This window comes from Cetorhinus maximus, chromosome 2 (genome assembly GCF_964194155.1).
Source record: "Cetorhinus maximus chromosome 2, sCetMax3.hap1.1, whole genome shotgun sequence".
Taxonomy (NCBI): domain Eukaryota; kingdom Metazoa; phylum Chordata; class Chondrichthyes; order Lamniformes; family Cetorhinidae; genus Cetorhinus; species Cetorhinus maximus.
Genome location: NC_135880.1, coordinates 227,575,738 through 227,587,951, shown reverse-complemented (window position 1 = coordinate 227,587,951; position 12,214 = coordinate 227,575,738). Strand labels below are relative to the sequence as shown.

The 12,214-nt window shown below is 45.5% G+C and overlaps 1 protein-coding gene and 1 long non-coding RNA gene across 2 annotated transcripts in view; one reads left to right on the top strand and one right to left on the bottom strand.

The window, feature by feature from the left end:
- Positions 1-12,214, bottom strand: part of LOC144671623 (uncharacterized) — a 1,108,978-nt gene that overhangs the window by 192,662 nt on the left and 904,102 nt on the right. The window lies entirely within an intron of this gene.
- On the top strand, positions 1,110-10,822 carry hmbsb (hydroxymethylbilane synthase, b). The gene is made up of 8 exons (XM_078533622.1): positions 1,110-1,181; positions 2,185-2,260; positions 4,401-4,514; positions 5,370-5,408; positions 6,072-6,191; positions 8,433-8,486; positions 8,578-8,664; positions 10,195-10,822. Exons 3-8 carry the CDS (start codon positions 4,488-4,490, stop codon positions 10,366-10,368), a joined length of 501 nt encoding a protein of 166 aa, XP_078389748.1. The 5' UTR covers positions 1,110-1,181; positions 2,185-2,260; positions 4,401-4,487; the 3' UTR covers positions 10,369-10,822.

Sequence of the window (12,214 nt, the reverse complement as noted above, 5' to 3'; positions counted from 1 at the left end):
TCCTTGAGACAACACCTGATCCTTTTTATCTGGTTATAATCATGTAACAATCAGGTAGTTATACATGGACTGTTACCAGTGCATGCAGTTATATCTCACAATAGGTCAGGTAATCGGTAAGTTAACTAAGTAATTACATCAGATGCAAGACAGACAGTTTTACAAAGACAGACTTTTTACAAGACATATTGCACCAAATTAAAACACAATCAACAGCCTACGAGACATAGACTACAAAGAGCAGGGAAGTTAAAAAACAAGCTGCCCACCATACTTATGTAATTAATCACGCACAAAGTTCATTTTATTCCGGCTATGCTCCAAGAATACTTTCCTGGTTTTCACACAAAGCTTACAATTTCATTTTAACATTTATCTGCACGCACATAAGGTACAAGTTAAACATAGTCAGGATTGATAACATTTCATGACTTCCTCTTTTTTGTCCATTGTGAGTTGAGGCAGGCTATGGGACAACTGGCTATTTTCTTAGCTTACTTCCTCTTACCTCTCTATTTCCTATCCTGTAATATTTTCTTTCTCAGTATCTAACCCCGTGCTGTACCTGTCCTGGGAGTTTTTGATGGGGACAGTGTAGAGGGAGATTTACTCTGTATCTAACCCCGTGCTGTACCTGTCCTGGGAGTGTTTGATGGGGACAGTGTAGAGGGAGATTTACTCTGTATCTAACCCCGTGCTGTACCTGTCCTGGGAGTGTTTGATGGGGACAGTGTAGAGGGAGCTTTACTCTGTATCTAACCCCGTGCTGTACCTGTCCTGGGAGTGTTTGATGGGGACAGTGTAGAGGGAGATTTACTCTGTATCTAACCCCGTGCGGGGAGGGTGTTCCATCTCCTTTAGTTTATATATCTGATGTAATGATGCAAAAGCAGTGTGGACAACTTTACAGATTTAACATTTAATAATTGTCCCTTCCCCTTCCCAATTCTTTGTGGGCATTTTGTTCCCTTTTCACTGCCGCCTTTCCCTGCTCTGACTGGGAACATTCCCCAAGCGGTAAAATTACTGTTTTCATTGCAAGTAAACTGCAGACCATATACAGGGGTGAGCCCTGATTTATAATTACAGCGGTTTTGTTACAGGCGTGAAATTCCCTTTGATGCTGTAGTTCTACACCCGAGCCATGCAGGAAAATCCCTGAACACACTACCGGACAGGAGGTAAGGCATTGATACAGCTACAGGCTTTAATCTGTAGAGAGAAGGTGCTTTTTAGGATGGGAAGGAAAAAGCTCTTATGTTGGATTGTTATAAATTTTTTTAATCCAGGGAAGTTTTTTTTGTGCGGTTTTCTCATCTCTCTCTCTCTCTCCCCCTCTCCCTCCCCCTCTCCCTCCCCCTCTCCCTCCCCCTCTCCCTCCCCTCTCCCTCCCCCCCTCCCTCCCCCCTCCCTCCCCCCTCCCTCTCCCTCCCCCTCTCCCTCCCCCTCTCCCTCCCCCTCTCCCTCCCCCTCTCCCTCCCCCTCTCCCTCCCCCTCTCCCTCCCCCTCCCCCTCCCCCTCCCCCTCCCCCTCCCCCTCCCCCTCCCCCTCTCCCTCCCCCTCTCCCTCCCCCTCTCCCTCCCCCTCTCCCTCCCCCTCTCCCTCCCCTTCTCCCTCCCCTTCTCCCTCCCCTTCTCCCTCCCCTTCTCCCTCCCCTTCTCCCTCCCCTTCTCCCTCCCCCTCTCCCTCCCCCTCTCCCTCCCCCTCTCCCTCCCCCTCCCCCTCCACCTCCCCCTCCCCCTCCCCCCCTCTCTCCCCCCCTCTCTCCCCCCCTCTCTCCCCCCCTCTCTCCCCCCCTCTCTCCCCCCCTCTCTCCCCCCCTCTCTCCCCCCCTCTCTCCCCCCCTCTCTCCCCCCCTCTCTCCCCCCCTCTCTCCCCCCCTCTCTCCCCCCCTCTCTCCCCCCCTCTCTCCCCCCCTCTCTCCCCCCCCTCTCTCCCCCCCCCTCTCTCCCCCCCCTCTCTCCCCCCCCCTCTCTCCGCCCCTCTCTCCCCCCCCCTCTCTCCCCCCCCCTCTCCCCCCCCCTCTCCCCCCCCCTCTCTCCCCCCCCCTCTCCCCCCCCCTCTCCCCCCCCCTCTCCCCCCCCCTCTCTCCCCCCCCCTCTCCCCCCCCCCTCTCCCCCCTCTCCCTCCCCCCCCTCTCCCCCCTCTCCCCTCTCCCTCTCCCGCTTGCTCTCTCTTTTACAGTGTGGTGGGAACTAGCTCTTTACGACGAGCAGCACAGCTCAGAAGGAGATTTCCTCATTTGGAATTCAAGGATATTGTATCCTTTTATTGTTCTTCAAATCCGCTCTCACACAATTGTTGAATTGTACAGCAGAGAAAGTCATTAACCCTTACAGTGCCTGTGCCAGCTACCTGAGAAAACTGTCAACATCCCCCTGTTCCTCTGCTCTATCCGTATCGACTTGAATTCTTTCTTCTTCAAATGGCAAGGTTAGGGTATTAATAGATTATTATATGGAATTACATATAAAATACATCACAGAAACAGGCCATTCATAAGAACATAAATAGGAACAGGCGTAGGCCATTCGGCCCCTTGAGCCTGCTTCACCATTCAATAAGGTCATGGCTGACCTTGTGTTTTGATTTCCACATTCCCATCTACCCCTGATAACCCTTAATTCCCTTGCCTAACAAGAATCTATCTACCTCTGTCATAAAAATATTCAATGTCCCTGCCTCCACCACCTTCTGAGGCAGAGAGTTCCAAAGTCGCACAACCCTCTGAGAGAGAAAATTTCTCCTCATCTCTGTCCTAAAAGCGACCCCTAATTTTAAAACACTGCCCCCTGGTTCTGGACTCGCCCGCAAGAGGAAACATCCTTTCCACATCCACCTTGTCAAGGCCGTTCAGACATTCGGCCCAACTAGTCTATGCTGCTGTTTATATTCCACACGAGGCTTCTCCTGTTCCGTCTACCCCATCTTGGATTTCAGCCAATCTTTCTACTTCCTTTTCCTTCATATACTCCTTTAATTTCCTTTTGAAAGCAGCTAAGCTATTTGCCTCAACCACTTCATGATCAATAAGATCATGGCTGATTTGATTGTAACCTCAACCCCACATTCCTGCCTACCTCCGATAACCTTTCACCCCTTTCATTGGTTCTAGAGAGCCGGTGGCCTTGATTTGCAGAAACAAAATTCCCCTAGTCTTTAAAATGAAAATTGAGATGCTGTTTTCTGTTGGATTTTATTGTGTGCCAACATTGTTTAGAGGGGTTTCCATACGAACGTACGAATTAGGAGTAGGTGTAGGCCTTTCAAGCCTGCTCCACCATTCAATTAGATCATGACTGAGCTAATTGTAACCTCAACCCCACAATCCTTCCTACTCCCGATAACCTTTCACCCCCCCCTTGTTAATCAAGAACCTATCCACCTCTGCCTTAAAAATATTCAAATATCTGCTTCTACCGCCTTTTCAGGAAGAGTTCCAAAGACTCTCAACCCTCCGAGTGAAAAGATTTCTCCTCATCTCTGTCTTAAATGGGCAACCCCTTATTTTTAAACAGTGACCCCTAGTTCTAGATTCTCCCACAAGAGGAAACATCCTCTCTACATCCACCCTCTCGAGACCCCTCAGGATCTTAAAGGTTTCAATCAAATCGTCTCTTACTCTTCTAAACTCCAGCGGATACAGGCCAACCTGGTCAACCTTTCCTCGTAAGACAACCCACCCATTCCTGGTATTAGCTTAATAAACCACCTCTGAACTGCTTCTAACATGTTTGTATCTTTCCTTAAATAAGGAGACCAATACTGTACACAGTACTCCTGATGTGGTCTCATCAGTGCCCTGTGCAATTGAAACATAACCTCCATACTTTTGTAATCAATTCCCCTCACAAACGATAACATTCGATTAGCTTTCCTAATTCCTTGCTGCACCTGCATTAGCCTTTTGTGACTCATGCACTAGGACACCCAGATCCCTCTGGATCTCAGGAATCTGCGATCTCTCACCATTTAGACAATAAGCTTTTTTATTCTTCCTGCCAAAATGGACAATTTCACATCTGCCCACATTACACTTCATTTGCCAGACCTTTGCCCACTCACACAACCTACCCATGTCCCTTTGTAGCCTCCTTATGTCCTCTTCACAACTTACTTTCCTACCTATCTTTGTGTCATTCCAGTTGACATGTTAATAAGACTGTTTTTGTTTAACAGCAAAGGTGAGTTGTCTCCTGAGTAAAGTCTCCACCTCTTGTGGGTGACAATGTCAGCTGGGGTTTGTTGAATATTATGGTGTGAGAAACCTGGGCTTTGAAGTGATGTTGGAGTCTGTATCTGTGCTGCTGATTGAATGGTGTCAGGAGGGCAGCCCCAGCGTTGCCAGGTCTAGTTTTCATACTGGTCCCCATGTGTTTCTTTAACAATTTTGATCACAGCGTGGCAATTTGAACACAAGGCTAAAGAAGCTTGATGAGAAAAGTGATTACAGTGCTATTGTACTGGCAGCAGCTGGCCTGCGAAGAATGGGATGGGAGAATCGGATCAGTCAGGTATGGCTTTTAATAACCTGTTGTGCATTTCCTAACCTGAGAGAACCTTGTGATAAAGCTGCTGGTAACCAATCTCCCTTCACTTAATAAAAGCAAAATACTGCAGATGCTGGAGATCTGAAATAACAGACAGTGCTGGGAGAGCTCAAGTCTGGCAGCATCTGTGGAGAGAGAAACAGAGATAACGTTTTAAATCCAATATGACTCTTCTTTGGATCTATTCACTTCTTTCCTGCTTCTAAGCCAGCGGATGTCTCAGTAGCATCATGGATGGTATTTGCTTTGTAACTCATTAGCTCATCTCCTCTGGGGCCAGTGTACCTCCCCACTCTGAAACATGATAAGGGGACGTATAAGTTAGTAACAGCATCCAAGCATCACTTTATCACAGAGAAGGAATACAAACTACTGAACTGTAAAGTGGGACTGGTCAGGTGAAGTTCCTCATGCAGAGAGATTGAGGCATGATCTAGATTCACGACAGAGCAGTGAAATCATTTGAGAAACTGCTGAATGCTTCAATGGGAGAATTATAGGCTTTAGTTCTGGTTGGGGTTCTTGTGTTGGGTCTAGTGGCCTTAATGCACAGCCAGTTCTATCCATGCACACCTACACTCTGCAAGGGAAACTTCATTCTTGGATTGTTAGCCTTTCTATTTCTTGGTGATGAAGCAAAGATTAGTGCCTGCTTCCTTTGTCCTGATGTAGGAACAATGTTTGCAGTTTGGAGAGGTATCAATGAGCGGTTTCTGTTATCAGTGTTTTATTTACTGTTTCGATGGATATTGAGAAATAAGATAAGTTGCCAGAATGCTCCTGTTTGCACATAGCTGCAGTCATTTTTTTTTCTTGCAGATTCTAGAGCCTGAAGATTGTATGTATGCCGTGGGCCAGGTAAATGTGAATTATACAACACTGCTGCATAATTAGTGATTGTGAAGTATCGTGGTTTAGCCCCACAACACACACCACGGCCATGGTACATACTCTCTCAACCTACCTGTACAGATCATGGTAGGTAACTAGAGTTTAGAACACAGAATGCTGGATTATAAACAGCAGCTTCATCAGAATCATTCATGGGATGTTACTGATGCTGGTAAGACCAGTAATTATTGCCCATACCTAACTGTCCTTTAGGCAATTCAGCATTCAAGAGTTGTCTTCATCAAAACTTAAAATAATTAAGCTTCAAATGTTGTAGTAAAGAATCTGTGGCAGGAAAATTCACTTTTTTCAGGTACTGACCGACCTGTTTGTTTCCGACGTTGCTCAGAAACCAATTGAAATTTTGTAGATGTTGTCATTGGACCTGTGACCTCCCCACATACATTCACACTCTGTATGTTTGTGAATTCCAACCCATTTCTGTATTTGTTAAAGTGATGAGACAAAAAGCAGAATGTGAAAGTATTTGTTAATTGTTGAGTGTTTAATTTCTATGGTTGTTTTATAGTGGTAAATAATACAGGTGTAAAATCTGATTGCCTGTGTTGTGTACAAGGCATTTTTAACACTCCTGCTGTTTAATGTATATGTGTTGCTGTTTGGTTTCAGGGTGCCCTGGGTGTAGAAGTGAGAATGAATGACACTGCTGTCCTGGACATGGTATCTGCTCTCAACGACACGGAAACAGTCCTGCGCTGCATTGCTGAGCGCTCCTTCATGAAGCACCTGGTACAGTTAAAAATAAATTAAACTCTGCAGCTAAACTCCAGTAATTACCTGGAAATGAGCAGCTTCCAGCTCGGAAAACTGCAAAGTTGGGCTGTACGTTTAGCCAGGGGTAAGGCAGTTACTGATAACTGGATATCAAATCATAAAATGCTGGAAGCAGGCTGGAGGTCAGTCAGCATCTGAAAGAAAAAGGCAGGTTAACATAATAAAAACAGAAAGTGATAGGAAAATCAGCAGGTCTGGCAGCATCTGTGTGGAGAGAAACTGAGTTAACGTTTCGAGTCCAGTGTGGCTCTTCGGAACTGGAGAGAGGTAGAAATGTGATGGGTTTTATGCTGTTGCAAAAGTGGGGGATGGTCAGGGAATAGGTTAGAGGGCAGGGAAGATTAAACACAAAAGATGTCATGGAACAAAAGGCAAAGGGAATGGGTAATAGTAGCAGCGAAGAAGCAAAGCATTGGTTCAGAGTAGGTATTAATGGCAGAATAAAGATCAACTCTGTCTGAAAGCAAAAACATGAGAACGATACAGATCAGCAATTAGGGAAATGAAAATTCAAAATGGAGAACAGAGTTCATGGTCTGAAGTTGTTGAACTCAATGTTAAGTCCGGAAGGCTGTAAAGTGCCTAGTCGGAAGATGAGGTGCTGTTCCTCCAGTTTGTGTTGAGCTTCACTGGAACAATGCAGCAGGCCAAGGACAGAAAGGTGAGCATGAGAACAAGATGATGCGACTGAGTGGAGGTGTTCCACGAAGCAGTCACCCAGTCTGCATTTGGTCTCCCTAATGTCGAGGAGAGCACATTGGGAGCAGTGAATACAGTAGAGTAAGTTGAAAGAAGTGCAGAAGTAACAGCCTTGGACAATGAGGAGGGGGGAGGTAAAGGGGCAAGTGTTACACCTCCTGCAATTGCATGGGAAGCTGCCATGGGAAGAAGACAAAGTGATAGAGGAATGGATCAGGGTGTCGCGGAGGGCACAGTTCCTATGGAATACTAACAGGGGAGGGGAAGATATATTTGGTGGTGGCATCATGCTGGAGGTGGCAGAAATGGCAGAGGATGACCTTTGACCCTTGTGGAGACTGATGGGGTGGAAGTGAGGACAAGGGGAACCCTATTGTGGTTCTGGGAGGGAGGAGAAGTGGTGAGGGCAGAAATGTGGAAAATGCGTCACCTAATCTATCCCTGACCTCTTTTCACCGCCCGCCCCCCCATCCCTCCCACTCTCTTCAACAGCGCAAAACCCATCACATTCCTACCTTCCTCTAGTTCCAAAGAAGAGTCATACGGACTTGAGGTGTTAACTCTGTTTCTCTCGGCACAGATGCTGCCAGACATGCTGAGCTCTTACAGGACTTTGTTTTTACTTCAGATTTCCAGCATCCACGGTATTTTATTGCAGGTTAACATAACATAGCCCTTGTACCCAAAATGCTAACTTGTTCTCTGTGCATTTCCAGCATTCCCTGCTTGGCTCAGCAGACTTGTAAAAACATTCTTGGTTATTCCTCTGACTCTGTTGATACTGTACATATGTGCCCCTCACTGCTGGTGGGCCAACTCCTTCAACCCACTGCAGTCTGTGCCCTACCTTCAGTAGCAGCTTGTTTAAACCGAGTGATTTGATGAGCCACTTCAAAGTCAACCACATTGGTGTTGGACTGGAGTCACGTGTAGACCCAGGACCAGGTCAGGATGACAGGCTTCCCCCTTAAAGGACGTTAGAAAATCAGTTGGGATTTTAGAGCAATCCAACAGCTTCGTGGTCACTTTCACTGCCAACATTTTTATTTCCAGATTTTTTAAAAACTGAATTCCAGTTCTCTTGCTGCCACAGTGGGATTTGAACCTTGTTCTTTTGATTCTTAGTACAGTAACAGACACATCCATACCCCCATTTATTGGCCATTCAGTGGGAGAGTTGGGAAGGTACATTACAGTTAAACTTGATCTTATCTTGATGCATTGTCTATTCCCATTGTAGTTGGAGCCACTGCAGAGAAATGGGACTCAGGGCTGATTTCCCCCTGCCCCTGGACCCAGTGTTGAGCTGCTGTTTTGTGACATCAGCTAACGTTACAGACTCAGATTGAAACCAGAAACTTTTGGCTGATACAGTTCAGCATTTGGTGTTTGTTCTCATTCCCACGTGATGATTGGTCTAATCTCCATTTGTATTATGGTTGTGAGGTGGGGAAGTTGTAAATAAACTAATTGGCTGTGTTCCCATGTTTTGTATAGGAAGGCGGCTGCAGTGTACCTGTTGCTGTTCACAGTGCCATTAATGAAAATCAGGTAATTCTGCTTTTGATGATGCGACTGGCATCTTTTTGCATTTTTGCTGCTTCAAATTTACATGTTAATTCTCGGAATTTTTCAATTGCAGCTCTACCTCACAGGGGCTGTGTACAGTCTCGATGGATCTGACAGCTTGAAAGATACTATGCAAATAAGTGTATCAACTCAAACCCAGGTACATCCACAATCCAGATGGGCAAGGGGCCAATGTTTATCAAAAATCTGATATCTCACCATTTATCTCATTGCAAGGAGCTTTGTGTAGGAAAACCTGCTGTGCTTCCCTGCGTACCAACAATAACTTTGCTTCAGAAGTACTTAACTAGATGTAAAGCTCCATTGTGGGAGGGGATCGACCTGAAGTCATTGGTAGACATTAAAGAAATGCAGACCTCCCTTTGACAACCAGGAATGTCCCATGGTTTCCCAGTGCCCACCATTTCAAGTCTAGAAGCTCCCCAGGTGGTTCGCACGTTGCCTAGTGTGTAACTGAGTGAGACAGTCGGCTGTCTTTGAGTTAACTGATCTCACCTGGGGCTGCATTAGGAGCAGTACAATGGGATGAGAAATCCTCCAGATGAGAATTTTGAAACTGGAGCCCTTTCTACTTGTCCCAGTGGCTGTTTCTCTGGGCAGGATGAGGTCCTTCTGGAAGGATGAGATTAGATGTCGTGTTGCACTTGACGTGTGGTATTTCAGCGAACTGAACATTGATGGAGGAAAGACCTGTAGTTAAAGGTACAATCACTGAGGCAGTGTTTGACCAGCGTGCATTCTGAAGGGCCCCTCATGTCCCACTGCACAGCTCAACAGCTGAATGGGGGGAAATCTGCAGTGGCACCATCAATGATGCATGTTTAACCAAAATGGAATTCATGATGATTACACTGAGGTAGATACCACCCGTCAACTAAGTGTTCCTTTGAAGGGTGGATTGATGACAGGAGGTGGGTAGAGAGTCTCACATCAGAAGCCCATTGACTGCCAGAGTTGGAGCACAGATAACCAGGCGTTTTGCCTCCTGTGTTAGTACCTCCCAGGTTAGGTATCGGATGGGTTAGTTCCCACACAACGTTCCATTAAGCATCATCGGATTATGTATAGTAAGGTTTAGACCTTTATTACTCTGAAAAGGTGCATTAAACCCATGTAAGGGACCCTCAAGTGTCCCAGTGACATATCTGTCTCATGCATTTATGTAACACCTCATCACATTCTCAGGATGCCTCCGATCATGCCCTGATGGCAGTGAAGCACACAGTGTTATTTTGTTGGTAAGCTTGGCTGCATTTGTACACAGCAGAGTCCCACAGAAAGCAGAGATGGATGAGCAGGTAATCTTTTTTAGGTGATGTTGGTTGAAAAAGGCATATTGGTCAGGACACTTGGATCATTCATCTAGAAAAATGTCAGAAGCTCAGTTTAATGTCTCATCATCAGCAATGTGGCACTGGAGTCCCAGCCTGGATTATAGACTCAATTCCTGGAGTGGGACTTGAACCTTTTAGTTCAGTAGGGAGAGTGTGTCACTGAGTCACAATGGCACTTAAACTAGGTTTGTCAATTCAATGTAACTGCAGTTTTACCCTGTGGACTCACTCCCATTCATCACTTTTTCTCAAATTTAATTCTAAAAACGTTGTAGAGAAATTCCAAGGCCTAAAACTTTGCAGAGTAAAATGACTGATGCCTGTCTTCCCCTCAGGATGAAGGCTGCAGCAATGATGACGTTCAGCATGTTGGGATCACAGCAAAGAGGATACCTCACCATTCCCAGGCAGCGGCTGAAAAATTAGGGACGCAATTGGCTAATCTACTGCTTAGCAAAGGTGCCAAGGAGATCCTGACTGTTGCTAGGCAGCTGAATGATACAAGATAATGCTCTGTTTTTATGCTGAAGATTGGTGAATATTATGTTGTTATTTAGATGTTTATAATGTTATAAATACACAATAACCAAAGGTAACAGGCAGTATCCCTATTGCATAGCTTATGCACCCAGTTTGCTTGGTAAAACATTCTCTATTTTATTATACTCTGACCTGCTTCAGACTGCCCTCTAAATATGGTGTGTTGTTCACTGACTAACCTTTATCAAACAGCTGATATCCCATGGCATTTGGAGACTGCTCCAGTACTTCTGTACTGATCTGGTGTAATATCTGCATCTTCATGTCTTCATGCAGAGTGCTGAGAGTTTTTCCCAAGATAGCAGCTCAGATCTAAAACAGCTTATCTGAAGGGTATACAACTTTGAAGTACTTATTTTCAATGATCTGTTAATGCAAACTGAAATCATGCTTTTAAAGAAAAACCTGTGATGTTTTATTTAATTTGTACTGAACCAGCGTTTTTTTCTGAGCCAGGAACTGTTTTGAATGAACAAGAGTGGGCAGTGCTATTGGAATCGAACTGTGTAACCAGATTCCCTCACTGCGCTACTCCCATAAATTCTGTTTCTTTCCTCTGTCCTAACCCACTGCGGACAGTGGCAACCCAATGGGATCAATATGAGCACTTTCTTTCCCCACCCCCTCAAACCCTTTGGCGGAGGGAGTACTTACTGAACTCCACTGGCCTGATATCGATGCCTTAATATAGTGCTGAGTGCTGGTTTTTGACCTTTGCAGCAACAGGTCCTTTAGTTGGAAACGTCACACAAGAGAAGCATTGATTTTCTTCTGTTCCTCTGCGATGTTCCAGTGTTCCCTGTAACACCCGTTCAACTGACCTACAGACTCTGCTTCCCTCACAAAGTGTTGTGCAATTGAGAAAGTTTGAGAGACCCTGAGATATGGCAATATAGAGTGTGGGAGACGAAGCAACTAATGTCTGCTTCTGTTCACACTAAATGACTAAGTGACTGAGAAATTCTCCAAAGAAATTAGACTCAAGTTTGACTTTTTTAAAAGATGAAGCCTTTTATTTTTGGTAGTAAATTTGCTAAATGTCCAACCCTGTAAATATATGTAAAGACTTATCATCTCAGCAAAAGCCATTTCTGAAGATCATTCGTTTCGTGGTATATATTAGCTATTTGGCTATGGATGGCATTGCAGCTGAGCTTGATTTTGTGTTCAAGCCCATGCACTTGAATTCCTGGTAGAGGTTACTGATGATGATCAGGAGCAGAAACCTTGGCTTATTTTCCCCTCCAGAGCCCCCACACCCTCCATAGCCCCACACCCTCCATAGTCAAGAATTCACAGAATCTCAGAATTTTAACAGCACAGAAGGAGGCCATTCGGCCCATTGTGTCTGCACTGGCTCTCCAAATGAGCATTATGTCCTAGTGCAATTGCCTTGCCTTTTCCCCGTACCCCTGCACATTGTTTCTATTCAAATAATCATCCAATGCCCTCTTGAATGCCTCGATTGAACCTGCCTCCACCACACTTCAAGGCAGTGCATTCCAGACCTGAACCACTCACTGTGTGAAAAAGTTTTTTCTCACGTCACATTTGCTTCTTTTGCAAATCATTTTAAATCTGTGCCCTCTCGTTCTTGATCCTTTTACGAGCGGGAACAGCTTCTCCCTATCTACAGTGAGGCTAATTAAAGTGTACTAATGTAGCCTGGCTAACATGCACAAGCCAAGTATAAAGACTGCAACCTTCTCCCTCATTACCAAACAGTATGATGTGTTGACCCACCGAGATTTTGGGGCACACTGGATCATGTGCCAGCTGTGGATCGGGGGTAGCGCTCTTGTCTGAGTTAGAAGG

Excerpts from the sequence above, each read along its gene's own strand:
- hmbsb (XM_078533622.1), top strand. The coding sequence starts at position 4,488 with ATGGGATGGGAGAATCGGATCAGTCAG. Across the intron at positions 4,515-5,369 it reads GGGAGAATCGGATCAGTCAG|ATTCTAGAGCCTGAAGATTG; the intron begins GTATGGCTTTTA and ends TTTTTCTTGCAG. Across the intron at positions 8,665-10,194 it reads GTGTATCAACTCAAACCCAG|GATGAAGGCTGCAGCAATGA; the intron begins GTACATCCACAA and ends TCTTCCCCTCAG.